Below are 22,662 nucleotides of genomic sequence, written 5' to 3'. Positions count from 1 at the left end.
TTAGTAATATTACAAAAGAATCCTAACTAATATTATAAATGCGAAAGTAACTGTGTCTGTCTGTCTGTCTGTCTGGCTGTCTGTTACTCTTTCACGCCAAAACTACTGAACGGATTTGAATGAAATTTGGTATACATACGGTCTAGACCCTGGGAAAGAACATAGGCTACTTTTTATCCCGGAATTCCCACGGGAAAACTTTTTAAGGCGAAGCGAAGCGCGCGGGAACAGCTATTTAACATAAGTTTGTTAGTTGGATTAATAATATTACAAAAGAATATAAAATAAATATCAAAGATAATAAATAATGCCGACTCCTATAAAATATAGAACTAATATACCGAAGTAATTTGTACTTACAAAGCCAACATACAAGAACTTATACGTTATGAATATAATTTACCGTTAATTATGAGAATTAATTGATATACACGATTCATAATAACAAGTAAATGGAAATACGGAATAATCCGCTCTTTGATAACGCGCATGAAGTAAATAGGAACATAAACATTCACTTTCTAGACTTTTCAAGTAGATAGATAGTTCACCCAGCCATGTAAGCTTATGCGATTTACCACAATTATACATATATTATATATTTACCACAATTAATAAACAATTAGAAATAAGACGTAGCATATTGATTGTAAATGAAAAAAATACCCTTCCCCATTTTGCACACATCACTTTCTACCAATTTGGGATGTCAGTAACTTATTTACCTATATACAACAAAGTATCTATATAAGGTATCGGTATCGTTCATATCTCATCAAACGGATTGTCTTAAATGTATGGAGAAACGACGTCAGTAATGCCGATGAAGTGGACGCACTTGTGTGAATTTCTATACAAAGAAATACTTAGGTACTGAATGCGATGCGTCCGTTGCGCACGATGCTGAGAGACTTCATGAATGTAAATCACTAGGTACATTGAATCCAAAATTAAGCGTATTAAGGAGTATATAAACACAGTAATAACATTTTCTAACCCGATAAAATCATATACAGGGCATAGGTTATCGTCTAGCTTTGTTACTTTTTAAGTTCATAGTACAGACAGACTGATCCAGGCTAGTTCCGGTATTTTTACGCATTTTAATATAACGTATACTTTTCCTTATTTCTGATTTTATCTACCCCAAAAGTATACCGTCACATACGGTATCAAACATGGTTTAAACATTTCTGTGCCAATACAAATCTAACATTCTCCTCTATTGTCCGCAGATCTCCATCCCAACTGAACTAGAACTTGATAATGATAACACTCACCAACTACCCGCTCGCGTAATTACACGAACCAAGAGCCACAGGGGTGACTCTATATGACGACAAACAAACTTTCGGAGCGCTGCCTGCTGCGCGAGCCACTCGTTATAAACGTATTGTAGAGTAACCCTCGAGCTCCCCAGTGGTGGTGTGTGAAAGTGTGGAACAGTCAGTCGTGACCCAGGCACCATGGAGGACGCATGTGCAGTGGGTCTGAGCAACAACAACGTGGTGTCTCTGCTGCCGCGCAGGACCGTCACCCTCGAGTTCAGGAACATCACGTGCTCTGTCAACAGCTTCTCGCTGACTAAGCTGAAATATGGTGAGTTTTTTTGCTATCCGTACCTAGGTGCAGTGAGTTTGGTTTCAGTGCCGGTTTTTTCTTTGCTTTCTGTAGTTTTGTGTCTATTTTGTAAAATTGTGCGTTGATTGGTAGAAAAATATTTTAGCAATAGCTGAATCCGTCGTGCTGTACGCGTTTATAAATAAAAGATAAATTAGCAATTAAGAATTTGGTAAATAGATAAATATTTGCAATGTTGGTTTGTTATGATTTTTAATTAACGGCTCGCGTATTGTTCTACTTTTTAAATGTTATTGTTGCTATTATCTGTTATCATGTGTGTCTCGTTATAATTAGACGCACAATAAACAAACACGTACCAAAACAATGCTATTCTAAACGGTCATAGTGCAAAACTTTTCTAAACGACGCAAATCTCGAAGCACAAACAAATTACATACTATGTAACTGATAATTATTACTTACTAGCTGTTCCCGCGCGCTTCGCTTCGCCTTAAAAAGTTTTCCCGTGGGAATTCCGGGATAAAAAGTAGCCTATGTTCTTTCCCAGGGTCTGGACCATATGTATACCAAATTTCATTCAAATCCGTTCAGTAGTTTTGGCGTGAAAGAGTAACAGACAGACAGACAGACAGACAGACAGACAGACAGACAGACAGACAGACAGGCACAGTTACTTTCACATTTATAATATTAGTAAGGATTGTAATCGTTGAATAACATAAAAACTCTCACGGTTATCATAACAACATCAACATTATCAATTATATCAATAAACGACTGCATCAAACTGGTCAGTATGCGGAAGAAAAGGGAAAGTGTCGAAGTCTGCGGTGCAACGGCCTCCTTTTGGACACTCGAAATAAAAATACTTCTTGTTCCTTAGTTAGTTCCGTCACATATTTAGTCATTTTTACTATTTTTAACCGACTTCAAAAAAAGGAGGAGGTTCTCAATTCGTCGGGATCTTTTTTTACTATATGAATAAGGTAAAAAAGACGGCTAAGATTTTTTAACGGTACGTTTGTACATATGTCGATTGTGTAAATAATCTGAGACTTCTAAGCTACTGAAATGATTATAAATAGATTAAAATATATATTTTGTTCTATCATTATCAGTAATTAAATTACCAAGAGTGGGACCCTTAAACCGAATCTATCAAAAGCGACACCAAAATCCACGGACCTACAGAGTATGTGGAGTGCAAACAACCTATAAAACTTAGTACCTACAAACTGACTTCCTAACATCATTTACTTATTTAATTGGCTCAATGAATAACAATTAATTGCTCATCCTTGTTAAACGGAATGTAAGTGATTCAATACAAGCAGAACACTGAGCCGGGCACGAAACCATCTGGTATTTAAATGGATTTTAATCAGGTCTAATGCAAGCGATGGCAATGAATCAATTATAGTTCCGACATTTTATCCTGTAGATACAATACTGATCGTAGAACAATCGACAAAATCAACGCAAACAAAATGTCTCGCATTTTTTCACTCTCGATCAAAATGATACCATTGTTTTTTTCATTTTGAATGGTAGAAACATAAACTTAAAAAAACAATGGTATCATTTTAATTTTAAGTTTATGTTTCTACCATTCAAAATGAAAAGATAGGTATACTTACTTATTTTTATATTTATACCTACCTACACAGTTATTAGGTTTTTTAAATTTACGTGCCATTAAACCAGAAGGGTTTGTCTTAACTATGGAATACTTATTTAATAACTACGATCTATGTTGCTAAAGTTATTATTAAAATCTATTAAGTATATTATTATTTATTGCGCTCACATTTAAATCTGAAAATCGCAAAAAATAATACCACCTATTACCACAATTTTTAACCGGTTTCTAAATAATGATTTATGGTTTTAAAATATATCTTTCGTATTTTTTGCTAACCGATATATTTGAAAATAGCCTTCCGTGTGGCGAGTCTGATTTAAACCATGTCTACTAGGAAATGTTAATGCTATTTTTAATCAAGGATTTTTGATAATTTTGCACAAACTTATTATGTTAAATTCTTTGTTACGAATCAATATGTCTATGCGTTATGCCGGTTACGCGTTATTTATCAACTTAATGACATTATTTTTTATTAAATTGTAAATTATTATGTTCTTTTTTTAAATAACAATAATCAAATCATATACATATTATTATCTGTAGCTAGGTTTTTAAAAAACATTACTACTTACTTAAAACTTTATTAAGTAGGTTACGTACCTATAAACTACCATGTCTCACTTTCATCGATCCTTATTCTAGGAGTTCGAATTAATTATACGCTAGTTTTTCATAAGTGTTGATAATGATAATTCATCCATAGTCGTTGTGAGGAAAAAGAAACCGTCATTTCCAACCCACAAAATAACTGTGCAATTGTCAACGCCTCTGGCCATTTAATGCACCATTGCTGAATTTATTATAATCACCAGTCACTTGTCACTAATGGTCACCCTCGAGTATTCCAGTCATGGTGGGAAGTGTGAACGTAAATTAGTCAAAGTCATGGTTAACGTACTGTGAGGTCACTCTATATAAAGAAAAACTACATTTCGGAGTGCTGCTGCGCGAGCCACGACTGTATCTCGTTGTATTTACAGTCGTCCAAATGTAATAGGCCCGTTTGGACCGCTACGCAAATTTGCTATTTAGGTGCTCTTGATTTAATTGATGAAATACATAAAAAGATACATAATCTGGCTTATTACTATTTAACGGCCGAAAGTAAAAAGAACTTTTAAAGCACCAAAAGTTACTTATTGTTTAGATTTGACACCAGCTGTCATCCCAATTGATCCCATACATTTTGGAGCTGTCAGCTTATATTTCGACGACTGTAATGTGCAGACTGCACGACAGCTCTCGTTCGTTCGGTTTTCGCCAGTATAGAGTAACCCCCCTGCTGAGTAACTGTAAAAGTGAATATTTCGCACATTCGGGGTATTCGTCAAGCGTTGGAGTCACATTGGAATGGTAATTAATTTCTGCGCCGTAAGAATGGAATTAGAACGGCACGTCTTGCATTTTTGGCATTTACTGTTGTTACCATACTTTATGTACAGTGGCCTGCAAAGAAACCTGACCCTCTCTCAGTAGCATGTTTGTTTGATACTTTATTGCACAAATATGAAATATGACTGAGAGGGATCAGTGTTCCTACCTATCGCGAACATGTTTTGACAATGATATATGGATTCAAAATGAATTGAATTTGATCTCAATTGAGATCAGCCATCTACGCAGGAGTAGATTATAGTGCCCAAGTGTGTGCGCAGTACACAGGAGCACTCTCTGTTCCATCACTCTCATAACCCAATGGGACGGATTGACCGACACGACTGGAGAGAGCTAGGCGCAGGACCGACTGCTTTACATGCCCATCCGACAGCATGGATCGTTTCACTGTTTCGGACAACAGGTGATCAGCCTTCTATGTCCTAACCAAACTTAGAACCACAATTTAGAAACACAAATTGATGGTCCCACCCGGGAATCGAACCCAGGACCTCTGGGTCATGAAGCGAAGCTTCTACCACTAGACCACAGAGGCACTTATTCATTAATTAAGTAAGTAGGTACATAATATTAATAATTACACGCCGTTATTTTGCACTTTCCCTATTAACAAGATGTATAGTTAGATATAAATGTATGTACATGATAAATATCGTTGGCTATAGGAAATTGTATTCAATTCATGAATGTGAAACGAAATTCTGTGTAATTAAACTGTTATAATTTTACACTTTTACACAAAAAAATACTGTAACGTTGTTGTTTATGTAAAGAAAGATGTTAATGTCAAAGACATGAAAGTCTCTATTGGAGGAGATACACGTACATTCGACTGAGTTTTATACCTCGGCTAAGCAAAAAAGACGGTTATACGTTTTCGTTTGTTTTATAAGCTACGTGTCCGAGAGAAACCTAACCGACAGTCGATAAAATTCATAGAAAAAAAGATCACCAGAAATATGAATCGTCAAGTATACTCTAATTGCTAATGCTATTTTTTCATGAAAATCAGGGCAGCCGATGAAAAGTTATTTTTATCATAAATTTAAGGGGGTTTAACTGGTATTAGATTGAAGAGGTCACGGTGAACACACATTGAATAACCCTGACTGATATGCGATGAACGATAACAGTCGTAAAATTAATAAATAAGTTTAAAAGACTCTTTATCAATTTTAATCCGCAACGCAATGTCATGCATATGTTTATCAATTTAATAAGTTGTCACGCAATTCACGCATAGAGACCAGAAGGGCTAGCACGGCGCGCATTTAAGACGTGACAAAAGTTTTCCATCGGGCTCACTCACATCGCGCTGCCTCAAGAGCGAGCGCGACGGATAACTTTTGTCACGTGTTAATAGCGCCCTGTGCTACAGGGCCAGCTTTCGGGAACGCTAACTTTGCAACAGGTGGGAAGGGAGTACGTGGCAGCCCTAAATTAGTGAAGAAAAGTTTAGGCGTACCACGACAACCGGTATCAGAGAACTCAGAAATTACAAAGAATAAATCATACTACACTCGCGAGCAACCAAATCGACTCAAGCCTTGACGGCGCAAACATACATTAATACAAGTAAAATTATGAATAGAAATAATAAAAATGATATGTCATTTAAAAGCTTAAGATGTCAGCTTTAATTTGATATCATTATTATTGAAATCCATTCATCATTTTTGAAATAAATGATGTCTGAACGCAATTGTAGGAAAAACGGGAATTTAGGAAAAAAGGGTATGGGTATCGTATTATACAAATTAAACAAAAAATGTTAAGATAAAAATTTATTTATTTAAATCAATACTTTGTATTGCCCCCTCTTGCCCTAATTACAGCCTGCAGCCTGTTTCTCATAGACCTTATCAACTTTTTGACAGTTTCCTGAGGAATGCCGTCCCACTCCTCTAATAAAGCTGTCTTCAGCTCGTCCACGCTTGCAGGGACTGGATTCCTGGCCCGAACTCTTCTTTTGAGCTCGTCCCATAAGTGTTCGATGGGATTCAGGTCAGGACTGAGCGCAGGCCAGTCCATCGTGCGCAATTCCTTCTCTCTCAGAAACTGCCGACTGACTCGTGCCGTGTGGCAGCGGGCATTGTCGTGCATTAGCACGAAGTCTTCACCGACAAATTCTGCATAGGGCACAACATGACCGAGTAGAATGTCGGTGATGTACCGATCAGCTGTTAACCCGCCTCCTCGGCCGCCTCCAGGCACGAAAACAAGTGCGGTTTTTCCCTCTAGAGAAATACCAGCCCACATCATGCAGGAACCGCCGCCATATGCTACTGTTTCAGCGAAACAACATTGGGCAAATCGTTCCCCCGGACGCCGGTAGACCCGGCCTCTCCTGTCACTGCCATGCAGACACACTCTGCACTCATCAGTAAACAGGACCGACCGCCATTGCGCAATGCTCCAATCGAGATGCTCTCGAGCAAACTGAAGACGCGCTTGTCGGTGGCCTGCAGTCAATTTGGGGCCTGATGCAGGTCTTTTTGGTGTCAAGTTGGCTTCCTTCAAGCGTCTTCTCACTGTCCACTCGCTGACAGCCACTTGTCGTACACGTCTCAGTTCTTGCTGCACATCAACGCCCGTAAGGTGTCGATTGCGCAGCGAGGTTGAGACAATGAAGCGGTCGTCTCTCTCTGAAGTGCAGCGGTGGCGGCCCGTTCTTGGTCTTCGATTGAAGGCACCAGTCTCTTGGAACCGTCTGTATACTCGGGATACAGCAGACTGGCTCAAGTGGAGCTGGGCAGCGACTGCTCGCTGACTTAACCCTTGTTGCAGCAAGGCAACAACTTGAGCAGCTTCTTCTGGTGTGGTATCCATGGGTTTGCGAAAACAAGGAATACAATGCAACGAGATGTGTACCGGTCAACTTGCAACAAGCGACTGATAAGGTACACCGGATGTGGAAAGGTTTTATAGCGGGATCAGGTAGCGCAAGGCGTGGATTCCTAATGAGGTAATTAACACTGACGGGCAATTAAAATGCGTCATTAAATCTGCGCTTAGTTTTTTTTTATGGTATTGATCTTAATTGAAAGCCTAATTCTTCAGCTTTCGAATGACATATCACTTTTATATTTACCATTTATCGTTTTAGGAAAATCAATGTATATGTGCGCCGTGAAGGCTTGAGTCGATTTGGTTGCTCGCGAGTGTATATACTTATCATTACTTTAACTTAACACTGTTCGAATATGCACCAACTATCTTGTATGTTTGGCGGATGGTTTATTATTAAACTACCCACTATTGTACTTATTTAATTAATGTGTAATATTGAATAAGTTTGTGTATTGTATAAAATATAAATAAGTATAATTAGTTATTAAGTACCTAATTACGTAGAATGATTCATCACGGACAAATCTCTGTGATTTTTGTGATGCAATGATATAAGTAATCAATAATTCTGTAAAATAATTTGATAAATAAATAAAAAAAAAAAAAAAAAAATTAATAGTAATTCAACTTTTTTGCTATACTTACTTGTTTCTGTTGCAGTGTTAGCGTACTAGGACTCTTTACTCGGTATTTATTTCTAACACCATTTCATTGGAAAAGCTGTGCAGTTTAGCAGCCGTATAAATAAACACACAATTTAGTTATGTAAGAGCAGTACTGCGGGCAACTCTCTCTGGGCTAAATGTACACTTTTACTTTACGTTAACTACGAGTATATACATACATTGTAAGTACCTATACCATGCACTTACACGTGTTGAGTTCGACCTATGTAACTTGAAAAAATTTTCTATTTCTACTTCATTTTGTATACCTAAGCTGTAACATACTTATAGCTGTCGGCATTTTATAACTGTACGGTGTAACTTATTCATAGCCAGTGTAATAGGTCCCTATGTGAATGGGTTAGTATTAAGTACTAAGTATAGAAGTATAGTAGTAAGTACTAAGTATAGTAGTAGGTGGTAGTAGGTAGTAAATTTTCCGGGTGATCACGCATCGTGTACGATGATAGTTCAGGGTTGCACAAGTTTACCTACTGACAATCGATGCAACGATCCGATACTGAAATCAACATTCAACATAGTGAACCAGTTTGATTTTAGCCAATTAAGTAAATACAAGCTTAGTACCAATACAATACGCCTCTGTAGAACATTGCTCCAATATAGAAAATTGAGGTAGGTATATAAGAAGGTAAGCGTTAATGTCCTCTTCTCCCAACCTAAGGCTGGAAGAAATTGCTTTTTGGCAATAAGCCCGCCTTTGTACATTGTTAGTTTTCTTTTAATGTTCTTCTCCTTTTTTATTGTAACTTTATAATGTACCTACAATAAAGTGTTTATAAATAAATAAATAAATAAGGTAGGGTTCCTAAAACTGGATCGGTGGAGGGCAAATGTTGGTAACATGCCAAACACCTGATCACTGATTAGATAAATAATTATAATGGTGTAGGCATATGAATAAATATTAATCCGTTATAATGATTTATAAATAGTCACACGATGACTAAAATTAAAGCAGTAACTGACTAAAAAAATGTCATGTTTAGTCGCGCGATTAAACTTCCTAAATTTAGTAGTAACGTATATATATTGAAAGTTCAATTGTACATATCCATATTAATCAAGGTGCCTGTACCTTATTTAGATTTTTCCTTGACTCATATTTTTGCTTTCCCATTAGCTAAGACTAAGGCCTTTTCCCACTATATGGTCCGGTGAACATTATAAAGCCGGTCCGATGCTGATAAAATAACTATACTATAGTATGCACTTCCGTATGACATGCACTGCCAATAATAATCATGTGTAACATCCAAATATCTGTGTTTTAATAAATATCTAATAAGTACCCATTACATTACTATCTAGTATCTACATCCCATCTGCTCTTCCATGCAATAATATGTTTACATAATTTTGCTGTAAAACCTGACGGAAAAAACCTGAGTGCCGAAGACTTAAAAACTGACAGTGAAAAATACCCCTTAGTTTAGTGCCAAAAACGTGTTTCTAATCCATGTTAATGGTAATAAAATAAGGTTAAGCATGTCCATTAAGTAACTACTAAATAGCTTAAAGTATTCCTAAATATACGGCCCTTTATACATAATACATATACATATATTCTATGTACTTAAATTAACTCCAAAGTATCTTAATGTAAGTAATAATAATTCAAACCGTGATACTTCTGTAATGTACTTAAATTAACTACTACTAAATGTGATAAGTACACTTAAATTAACTCTTAGATAAAAGAGCGTTGATGCCTGAAATACAGGTCTCTGGCCTAGTTCAGGCATAGATAGATCATGTACCTAAATAAGCTTATTTTTATACAATAAATAGATTATTATGAAATTATTACTTAACATATTTACCAATAGTAGAACGATTTAAACGTTATCCCTGTTCAACATGTAACAGCATAAGATAGAAAAACACATTCAGAACTAACAAGGTTTTATGTATACCTGCTTTGAGGTATTACTCGTTTTTACAGAAACTGTCCCTATTCTAAATCATTTGTCATCGTAAAACAAACGAACATCTGTAACATTCAAACCAAATTCCGTCATCACCAAACGACCTTGCCATAAATAATGTAACACTTTCGTACCGTGTAACACATTCGCCACACACATAATTTAATCATTTATCAAACTGGTTACTTCATCTAATCAGAGTTCAAAGACCCATAAACCGGTTCACATAACTAGCATTCAATAATCTTAGACTAACAATATGCGAACAAGATTATGTGTCACCTACGAAAACAAAGCAAAAAACGCGGACACATTTTGTTTACTGTCATAATATTATAAGTTGAACCCAATGACAACCATTGTACCAATTAATACAGACACAAAACATCTAGCCGAACAAATAAAAAAAAAGAGCTTGAAGTGGGGTGTTATTTGCCAAGTCGTTTCTTTTGCACTGACACTCCATCTTGTTCGCAAATTGTAAATCTAAGAGCATAATCAATAATACATCCATCCACAATGTTTCGAAATGTAAGCCTTAGGTGTTTTCGATAAGGATCTATTTTGCAATGGTGTTTTTTAATCTATGTCATTTGTGGTGATATATTATTATGTCGTTTAAAATAGTTTTAATTTCAATCTAATTATGATCATGTTACTTCACATGTGGAGGTGTGGACAATTAAAAAAGGCAATTTGATCGCGTAGTATTTTATTGCACAAAGTTACAAACAGTTAGGTCACTTAATTGATTCCATTATCGGTTTGTTTGTTAGTAAGTAGTAATTGCGATGCTATGCGGCGCATTGCAATGTCTAGAACTCTACAGGGTGTTGCAAAAAGGGTATACTAAGCCGAAACCTAAAGCCAAAAAAAAATATTCTCCATAGTAAAAGTCACGTGACCAACAAAGTTCCTGTGGAAAATGAATATTTTTTTCGCGAAGTTTGAAATTCTGATTTTAGTTTCGGGCCTAGATATACCATGCTGCACATGTAGGTTTCAGCTTAGTATACCCTTTTTGAAACACCCTGTAGATTGTCTAGATGCAATGTTCTTTAATTGATGAGCCCGACTGCGATCGGCTTTGTTTGTGCGTTGTGCGGTCATCCTTTAATTGGCTATAGGTGTAGGGTGCATGTACCTATTATTGTCCCTATAGTTTTTGACACGTGGTTCGGGTTACCCCGGGGCCCAGAATAATAACTATTCCCGGGGGCTTATTATACATTAGGTAGAGTTTGAGAGTAGCGTACCTCCGATCGTTAGTTTTTGACTGGGTATTCCCAAAAATACTCGTTGACAGCAGATATCGAGAAACATATTAGTATATGTTTAATAAATAATAACTCCGACGCCACCGGACACTAAATATAACTAAATACCTACAGATACCAGCCATAAATTAATAATCAGGTTCATTTCGTGCGGCGATGGTATTTCATTTATTTAATTCCAGAAAAAGTTTATTAATAGATTAAACATTTCCACTAGCAATATTACCATAATTTATAGTTCTACTTAGCCCATAGCTATATATTTTTTGCGAATGTCGGCCTCAACCTAAAATCGGTATTAGGACGGTAAAAAAATGTATTTTCGATTAAGTTTACTTAAATTCATTCAAAAATTGTGTATAAATGCATGTTAACCGATTAAAGTATATACAGTAAATGCTTTTAGACAACAAGGAAAAGCTTCTCAAGCGTCACAAAATTAAAGTCGACATGATAAACAAATATAAAATTTGACAATATAATCTACCACTGTTTAAATAAATATAAAAATTCTACCTTCACTTACGTAACCTTTGACCTGTTTTCACAAATCACGCGTAAGATGCTAAGAAGTTAAGTTGAGGTTAAACAATTTCTCAATACGTCTCCTTTGTCTGGTGAACACGTGGATTTTGTATGCATAATAAAGCAAATCACCGAAACAATTAAATTTCAAGGGATGTTCTTGATTTATGTTAATTTGTTGATCTCATTTAAAAAGTTGAATGCCAATCCAATAGCCATGCTATTGACATCTGTAAAATTTAGCAGATTGCGGGCCCTGATATTATTTTGTGAGTAAAAAAAACATTTTCTTTATATCAATCTTCTACGATCGAATGCCCGTTACATATTATTATTAGTACTGTTTAAAAATATACGAATTAATTAAAATAAAGGGCACTCGCATTCATTAAGAATATCCGGTCTTACGTACAATACATTCGGATATGAATAGTAAAGGTCTTGTAAGTACAACTATATATGTATCTATGTGCATGAGAAGGTAATTTTGAAGCAAACCTTAGCCTCGGGTCGCACTATCTCAGTCAATTGAAAGTTAATGTCAATCAAAATCTAAACCTTGCCAAATAAAAGACATACTTAAACAGTCATTTTCACACGTCAGAACGTCAAGATAGGCAGAAGTTAAGTATGGATTACAGCGCTGTGTTTCGCAGAATTGTATTTAAGTAGGACTTAAGTACATGCTTGGGCAGATATATCAAGTGAGAAACTGGGCATGACCCTTAGAAGGGCCTTGTTGGTGTTTCGTCATATCGACTAATGCTCACATTGCGTGTAGTGTTATTGCCGTGACTGCGCTAATATTACAAATATTGCGATACCTACGCTAGTTTTAAGGAGTTACCCAACAGAGCCTTAATTTCATCTGGTCTTATAATAATATCTTATATCATCTCACTAACCCAATCCTGTAAAACTCAACGTGGAACAAACTTCCGTTGCTTCAAAAAGTCAGTGTTTCAAACTAAAGGTTAGAGCTTTGGTTTTATAATCGTAGCGTTCAAAACCTTTTCTTTTGCTGGTTTTATATAAATCGTGAGTATCACTAAAGAAGTTTTATATTATGCGCTTACTATTACAAACTAATACATAAATATTACACCCGTACCAAAGCCAGTGGCAATTCACTAGTTGAGCAAATCAATTAAAAGGGCTATTTGTACAATAAATATAGTAAGATAGAGTTGGTATTGATTTGTTTACCAATGTCAATGGCAATGGTTCTATTGAAAGCAATAATGTCAAGGGACATTGTAAAATTTATGATACGACACGGGCACTGGAAGGTAAAGCCCAAGTCTAGTAGTTAATCAGTAGAGAGATATACCAACGATCTAGTTTTGATTCTCAGCGAGTGTGGAAAGTTGTATGAAGTTATAATAATACTTTGCTATAAAATAACCTTATTAACGTGAGTAAGTACTGTAGCAATAATGATTATAATTTAATAAATAGAACAAATTTTTGAGGTATATGTCGACGGACAATTTATTTTACAACACTCCTATTTTGGGTCAGTGGTTAAAAATTTGCGCTCTTCAAAGTGAATTCTGAGCACGACATTTATTATCAATCAATTTATTGTATGTAAATTACTTGGAAGAATCCCTGCTGTCATTTACAAAACTTTTAATAATATATAATTATGTTTATCGATGCGTTTATTGAGCTGTAGTACTTAATTACTCTTTTTATTTATTTACTTACTTATCTTTCTTACGAATGAGGAAAACCACATTTAAGTATATTCATATATTCGGCGCTTTGTTGTACACACATTAATAGTCTCGGTAATAATAAATTAATGATCCTAGGGTTTCCCTACTTGTATGACTTGTAAACATTAATTATTTGGAACACTAATAAAATTAAAACATATGTAAAATAATAATAATTGTGGTAAATATTTAGGTACAGACGCGATGTTAGCCAGGGGCCAAAAAGAGCCACTTTCACCCTACTTTTGTTTCCTATCTAATCTATGAAAATAAATTACCAGTAGGTACTAATCGGTTTAAATGTGAGAAAGGTCAGCCAGGTGCATTTCTTAGAAATTTATCGTATATTTAAAAAAAACCCTAACACATACGTTCTCGGAGATCCTCCACTAATTGTTTTGAAAAATAAGTACTGCCCAATACTCGTAAATACGTATTATTTTCCAACCATATCTCAATATGCTATTAGCTATTTTTCAATGTATTTAATGACGTATTCCACTATCAATAGAGCGTATAATTCAGTACCACAGAGCTGGCCATACTAAAGTGTTGCACCACTCGTATCGAAATCAGAAACCATCCTACTCGTATCTATGGTGAAACCTGCGTATCAACGCTAATAACTTGATTAAAGAAAATTGTACGCAGTGATACTTTTTATTATGAATCACCTCGTAGTTTAATTAATTTAACAATTAAGTATAATGCATAAATAATGTATAATGCTATTAAAGAATATGGGCTATTATAAAAGTTATTCGAAATATACCTATCAATAGAAAGGAAGAGATTTGGTAAATTTTATACAGAAAGAACTGCGTGCTAGGTATAAGTTCATTTATTTTATTTTATGAGTTTAAGATGATTTTGATTTTTATACAGCTTCCATATTCTATGTAATAATAACATATTTTTAAAAAGCAATTCATAAAATCTATTAGTTTAAAGTAACTAAAGATTGAAAAGTAATCGTTAATTTTCGTCGGTTCGTGACCGTAATTTTTATGACTTCAATTAAATACATATGTAGTTAAAAATAATTTTCCATTAATGGTCATCTATTTCTTAGTCTTTGCATTATCACAGCACATTGAACTGTATCGTGTTTAATAAAATGTTCACAACAAAGCGAAGGAAGCAAAACATTATGACTCCTCCCTTAGAGACAATGTGTCTTATTTTCCTCCTATTAAAACTGCTATATTAAAATTACTTGTACTTATTCCAAAACGGCGATATGGTTCGCAACCTATCACGTGACTACAATTAATGTGCTGCGAAAAGTGGGTGGTTCGCTTGTGAGCCACCTCTGACTACCCCTTCGGGGATTACAGTCGTGAGTGCATATGTATGTACCTATGTACATATTAAAATTACTTTAGTATACTTTGTGGTACCTATCACACGCGGGACGTTAACTAATATTATGAGATTATCTTATTTTTATTATATTTAAACAAATGCCTCATTGTCCGCCTAGTACAAAAGCCTACCGGAAAAGGACACAATGGATTTCAGTGACATCGTTGAGATTTCGCGTGCGATTAAAATTCACTGACAATAATTAAGAAGGTAGGAAGTAAATTACGTTCGTTTATTTTTTTATAATGCACAAAAAAATATTGTAGGTTACAAAAATGTCGTGTCTCTAATTTAAGGCCTCTTCAGTTTTTCACTTGAGTCCAACTCAAGTTAAGCACAGCTTAAGTACGACATAGTTCATGATTCGATATATCTACTCCAATGAGAACGGTCCTTTGTTTTTTAATTTAAGAATTTGTTAGACGATGAAACAAAGAAGAACCTGTCAATTGTTAGCTGCAACGTGCCGGCCATGCTAAAATGTTAATGGACAATAAATTAACCAATTCCTCCGGCTACAAATAAAGCGTGCGAAAATTATAATATCCAAAATACTTACGAACAAAGAGTCTGGTGTTGAACGTGATTGGAAACAAAAAGAAACTGTTTTTTTATTTGCATTTTACAATTTACATAAGTACCTCATGAACCTGTCTATATCCTATGTATCCTAAACGTTTAGCTAAAATTTTGTAGTTGGCATTGAGACTATAATCAATTAAGATAAATAAATAGTGCGTTAGATCTCTATGAAATTGTTAAAATATATTATACATAATATATTGTACATATGTAAGTACATAAATCCAAATAAATACAAGTGAGGAACATGCGATATGAGGACACAATCACACACAGTGCCTTATTGTAAACACAAATATTTTGGCAACAATATCAGCTGTCATACAGCCAAACTTTCTTTTTCATGAGTTCAATGCTCGGCAATGTCAGCAGACTCAGCAGGGATACGCTCACAATAACAATATACTTACGGGTTTATGTAAGTAAAGTCAGTGAAAGTAACCGAAGAAAAATATTTTTGGATAAAAAATAATGTTTAGAACGTTTTCCTATATGATATGAATCAGACATTCAGGTTTAAGTATTTATGTATTGTTCATTGCTTGATAAAACTATGTCACACAGTCACACTGTCACTGCCATAAAGTGATTATTCACAGTTTTACTGAACCAAATCACGCAGCAGTCGTTAGAGATTCACAACGCATGTCGTCGCACGACGCACGTCGCCCGTTGACGTCAAACGACTTCGATTTTGACGTTGGTTTTCGCACGATCGCAAGAGCTTTGTTCACTCAGATCTAACAATGAATTTCTTTTCAATATTGTCCAGCAGTGAATGATGACGGGCTGATGATGAATATAGTGATACAAAATATTTTAGGGATTATCAATGTATCACGCACACATTAAATACTACACCGTGAGAGCAATAATATTCTATTCTATTCTATTCTATTCTCTGTGGGGGTGTAAGTACCTGCACCTGGCTCTCTCGAGTGGAACCTTTGTGCATATCCCCAAGGTCTAAACTGCCTTCCTAAGCTTGGACCATTTCCCACCACGCTGGTCCACTGCGGGTTGGTGGGTTTACATATCTAGGTGTGCTAAGTCTAGATATGCAGGTTTCCTCACGATGTTTTCCTTCACCGAGCAATAATATTATTACAGCACTGTGCATAATCAAAAACCTGTATTTGAAAGAAACGAAACACTCAAGGCGATAGAGAGAAAAAAGGAAAAGGTTGTACGTTGGTCTAGAAATGAGTCTCGATCTTTCTACGGCGGCCTTTGGCTGTAAATTTATTAGATGTTGCAGCACTTCACTTGCGCAAGTTACGAATGTGTTTAAGCTTCCAGCCTCCGTAATGAGATGTGACTAAGTTCGCCATCATAACTTTTTTTTGCAATAGTTTAAATTATCGTCATTGAAAAACGCCTCCACGTTTTTGTTTTGTAACTTACAAAACAAATAACATGGCATGAAACTACATAGAATAGAATAGAATATAACTTTATTATGATTGTGACTGTAATGTATAATCACATAAATAAGACCTTTAAAATACTTATACACTAGAGACAATAATAATACAAGCCGCCTTATTGCTAAGTATTTTGATAATTCATCAATAAGTAATAACTAATAACATAACTTCGTTATCCATCCGTCTATCTGACAAGTTTTTGTGCTCTAACTTATAAATAAATCTGTTATATGCTATAAACAATAATGTTTGTAATTTCATTCTTTTAAATTTCGCACAGAATGTGCTAATTTGCAGATTCTACGAAAAAACTGTCTACACAAATATATACCAAGATCGAAGTGTGTCAAATAGACGAAACACATAAAGTCAATAAACTCATTCAACCTGACTGTCGCAGATGTTGCAATGCACATAGTATGCGACTCTCACGCCCGGTTTCTTTAACGATGTTATAAAAGGGTAACCTGTGATTAATTATAACATATACTTAAACATTATATCTGTGAAATAATATTTTCAGGGCATTGAAAATAAATACAGAATATTCCGTAAAAAACTAGTGACATGTGAGTCACACAACACAAGTAGCTATTACTAACAATATTTTCGTTACATAAGTATTGGTCCTATATACTATACTTACTTGATAATTTCTATAAAAAAGGTAATCTTCATCAGACATCGACATTTTTGTGTTTAAGATGAAAAAAAAAACCTTATTTTATGCATTTTTATCATAGGTAATATTATCAGTTAAATAACTTTATTGAATTTAACCAGAGATTAAGTTTGAATAAGGCTTTCGCAAACATGTCCTTAATTTATTCACGTGGTGTTGCACAAATCACGCTGCGACTTACGTAAAAGAATTTCGGTTAAAATTATGGACATTATTGAAGATGGTGTCAGCATTATTACTGTAAGAGGTCACCTAATTTATATTCCAATAAATAATTAATATTGTCATCGACTTAAGTAATCATTTTTATTAATAAGTGAACTTCGCACCTTTATTGGCTAACAACAATTATATTTAATGCTACACTCACGAGAAATGAAAACGTTTAAGTGACATGTGCAACGTCAAAGACAGTTGGAACTTTTTCATCGCTCGTGAGTGAAACTATGGACACAACAAACGTATAACACGGCTCTCTCGTGCCGAGGTTAAATAAGAGCCTTGATCTCATGCGGGTCTATGCTCTCAATAATTTAATTATCCATTATGTAAAAGAAACCACCAATGAACTAATAAATCAATACAACAACATTATATTTACATAAGTGGACTCAAAAAACGCATCATTCCATGCGTAATATTTATTCATAATGGTTTATCGTTATCGAGTTTTATAAATAAAGTAATGTTTCACAAAAGCTTTCGATAAAAGGAGGAAATGGAGGTTCCTTTACCCCGGAAAGAATCTTCGACCGAGCGCTGTCATTATCCGCTGAAGGCCAGCCGTCGCGTTCACTATCGGAACTGAATCTATGTAGTTAATATTAATATTGAAACAGTAACTCCCTTCACTGCATCGAATCTATGTTTGTATTGTAGGTAGTAATTATATGTAGGGTTCGATTCCCGGCTGGGGCAGATATTTGTTTAAACACAGATATTTGTTCTCAGGTCTTGGATGTGCCCGTAAAATGGCAATAGGCCCGCCCCCTATTACATTGGGACTAACATAACACTCTGGCGAAAAGTGCAGCAATGCACCTCTGCCTACCCCGCAAGGGAGTACATTAGTACAAGGCGTGAGTGCGTGTTTTTTTTTTTTTTTTATTATAGATTTTGAAACAATGACTGTTCTTATGATTCTTATGAATTAATAATTTTATTTCAAAAGACATTCTTATATGCTATTGAATTTAAGGGATCGAAAGAGGTTTTGAATGTTTGATTATACCGTATACCAGGGATGTTATGGATATGAAATTTCGGTTACGGATTGGATACGGATATAGGAATGATTATTATACCGGATACGGTTACGGATACGGATAATAAATTATTTCGGATTATCCGTTAGTTTCGGTTACGGATATTATATTTTTAAGGAATTTTAAAAGTAAAATACTAATAGGTAATAAAGTAGTTTTATTTCGTTTTTGGCAGGAATTACAATCAGTCTGTGAGTAGTTATTACAGCTATTTAAAATAAAAATAAATATAAATAATTATATTATATTGAGTAAATCAAAACAACTTGTCATAACGTGTCTCAATTAGGCTCCGCCCCTATCCGATACTATCCGAAACTTTCATTTCGGATTCGGTTACGGTTACGGATGATTTTTTATATCGGATATCCGATAGTTTCGGTTACGGTTACGGAGCTCCCTAACACCCCTACCGTATACCATTCGCGCTGCACCTCTAGGGTAGTGCGGGTGACATCTGTTAAGTTGGAACATTCTGAAATCATCGATGTCTGCGTATTTCAGGAAGGAAATGAAACTGCACCTATTTTGTGTTGTCACTTGTTTCTGTTGCTAAGTAGGCGTTTTCAGATTCTTCTTAGCGGCATTTATTCATAAAACACGTGCAAAATTTCAGTCGATTCGCTAATAATAAATAGATTAAATCAGTCACTATCAATCAATAATAATATGCCTATCATTAATACAGCACATGTTCAAGAACAGATAAGATTTGATCTGGCTAACACTAGCCAATATGTCATTGAACCATTACAATTTGACGTAATAAACGCACCTTGGATTGCCGTATTATAAAGGTAACATCGACAAAAAGCTACCACAAGAATACCGCACCTATGAGAATGAGACTATTCCCACGATATAACGGTAATCGGTATAACACTATTCAATCACTTAGTGTTATTATATCATTTAACATAACATTGACACATGCACAGTACACACGTGTTATGGTTACATTCACGTGTCGAAAATGTGATAATCCAAAACAGGTAATCTCCGATTTTTCACCGTTTGTGGACCTGAGAACAAATTCCTTTCTTCAGGAAAACCAATAACTACTCAGGGCACAGAATAATAACTAGTAGGGCAAAACTTTTCAACCAATGCCAAAATTAATTACAAAACATTCACTATGATTCAAAGGCGCGATAACCTTCACATTCTAACCCAACCCTCTCTTGTTACAGAGCAGAAGCAGATCCTCAAGGGGGTGGACGGGTGCTTCAAGCCTGGCGAGCTGACCACCATCTGTGGACCCTCAGGCGCCGGCAAGACCACGCTGCTCAACATACTGGCTGGATACACGTAAGTACACCTAATGGTATAGTGGTTTGTGGGTATGCCGAAGGTCCCGTGTTCGACCCCGGACGGGCAGATTGATAAAGGAGAGGATAATAAAATTATGTTGTACTCGGGTGTTCGGTGTTAGTTTGAATATTTAATAATAATATGTGTAGATATATCAGCCGTTACGATACCCATATCACAGGCTCTGTTTGAGGTCGTATGGCCGTGTTTGAGATGTCCCGGCATATTATTATTATTGGTCAGTTGTAGCTATGTTGTCGTTTAGATACGTGTAATGTATGTAGGTACTTACCCTCAAGTTATCACTAAGCTAGTAATCTTTACAACACGATAATCCATTCTTACGATTCTATTCTAACTCACACTCTCAACGCAATTATGTAATTAAAGTCACAGAGAACTTACTAGATCAATGAGCTAAATATAGCTATTGAGCACAGCTGAGGAAAGTAAAAGTGAATACCAGTAAAGGCACAACTATTAGCCAGGTTTGACGCACAACCTCACAAACAAAACGTGAATAGTTAGTCGCTAAAAACATTAAAATTTACTCCATACAACATTTTGAATAATGAAACATTTTGATCTATGTTTTTTTTGGTCCAAACTTTTTGCGATTTCAGAGTTGAAAGTGACCCAGTTATGACGGTAACATCTGTACCTTTCCTATCTAAATTATTGCTTTAATATTCTAAGTATATCATTGTTTTTTTTTACAATAAACCCGCCCCCGCTTTTACTGTGTTTTCATTTGTAATGTATTTATACTGTGTTTTATAAACAATAAAGTGTTCAAAATTAAAATTATACTCTAGAGTACTTGTAGGCAGAACCACATAACATTTAATTCGAGACTATGCGGAACCGCGGGATCATCTCAAACCACTCGCTTGTACGGCAAGTTGGAATGGAACCAACAATTATACCAGTACTCGCTCATCCATATTTATTAGTTCCGCGATAAAACAATATCGAATCGACATTGCGAAATGCAAGCCTCGGTGTGGTGCGAAATCGATGACGCTGAATAATATACTTGTGGAATTTGCAATAGCTTTATTGAATGCACCATGTTCTTTACATTTAGGTTGTTTTACATTATTACTAATATTCAATTTAGATAGGTACCTATATGAATACAACAATTCATTTTATAAATTAAAGAAGAATGGCAAAACCTGACCCGCTTTGCGTAAGTTAGCAGCCACTAACCAAACCTATTTTAAGTTATTGATAAAAATGTCTACTATCAGGTAAAAATATTTTAAAAAATCTAAACCATGGGGTTCTTGAGATATTAGGGTTCAAAAGTAAATTAATGAATATTTTTTTTCGTTAAATAAGGTTTTGATGAATAAATAGTACACGCACAAATAAGTTTTATAATCTAAATCATGGGATTCCCAATACATAGTGCATCACAAAATGTATAACATGATTTTATTTATGCAAATAATATCATAATTATTTCTGCACATTTCACACTCAGAGACCTATTTTTATAAACAGACCAATTTCAAAAATTATTTCATTCTATTCAAGTTCCCGTTATCCCAAAGTAACATATAATACTTTTTATCCAGGAATTACCACGGGAACACTTTTGAAAACAATTTTTAACTCGAGGGTAACATCTAGTACAGTAGAAAGACTTGATCTTTCAACACTTATATCTTCGTTCTCCCATGCCTCATAATAATAAAATTAATACCAGTATATACTGTAGTCACGGACTACACATCAGTGTTTGTTTCATCAATGGCCGCTCTGGGTCATGGCGCCATAGAGAAATGGCCATTCTCCTTTAATAAGTAAGTAAATAAGGCATCATTAAAATCATCAAATTACTTAACATGTTTGTTGATGATGATTAAAACCATAAAACCTTGTTGTGTTATAAGTTATGAAAGCTTAATTTCGTGATACCATCACATACCTACATAAATTACACTGTGCAATAAGTACATGAATATTGAAATTTGATTTACCATATATGTAACATATTACAATACAAAGTTACTTGTAAAGAATAATGTATGTACATATATGCACGCTTAATTTACTCTTCCGGTAAAATTTACAAAATTAAATAGGTAGCATCACTAGGTAGCAAAAACTTAACGTTACTGTCGAAAGTTTCATGATAGTAAAGTTACCTACCGTAAACGCGAATTTGTATGTCGCAGGAGAGCCGCCACCTAGCGGCATACGCGCTGCACTAGCTGCGCTAGCTCTTGGCCTATAACAAGCCTCTTCGAATTTACTTCTAGAGACCCAGAGACCTCATACGATGACATAATGTGAAGACCCAGGACTGGGTCCAGACAAAGTTAAGTTTGCAGCCGCCGAAAACTGAAAGTGGTTAAATTGTAAGGGCCTTACCACAAAAACTTAGACAGTATTTGACAGATGTTTAGCG

At 35.2% G+C, this 22,662-nt stretch overlaps 1 protein-coding gene across 2 annotated transcripts in view; it reads left to right on the top strand.

The window, feature by feature from the left end:
• The window catches only part of LOC125488514 (ATP-binding cassette sub-family G member 1-like), a 49,569-nt gene that overhangs the window by 13,052 nt on the left and 13,855 nt on the right, over nt 1-22,662 (top strand). For both annotated transcript variants that reach the window (XM_048624713.1, XM_048624712.1), the window contains exons 2-3: nt 1,236-1,599; nt 20,123-20,240. In XM_048624713.1, the coding sequence (XP_048480670.1) occupies nt 1,467-1,599; nt 20,123-20,240 (251 nt within the window). In that variant the 5' untranslated portion in view covers nt 1,236-1,466. The remainder of the gene's footprint in view (nt 1-1,235; nt 1,600-20,122; nt 20,241-22,662) is intronic.

The sequence above is a fragment of the Plutella xylostella genome, chromosome 12 (genome assembly GCF_932276165.1).
Source record: "Plutella xylostella chromosome 12, ilPluXylo3.1, whole genome shotgun sequence".
Classification (NCBI taxonomy): Eukaryota; Metazoa; Arthropoda; class Insecta; order Lepidoptera; family Plutellidae; genus Plutella; species Plutella xylostella.
The sequence above is the reverse complement of the archived record's forward strand: the minus strand, read 5'-3'. Positions and strand labels throughout refer to the sequence as shown.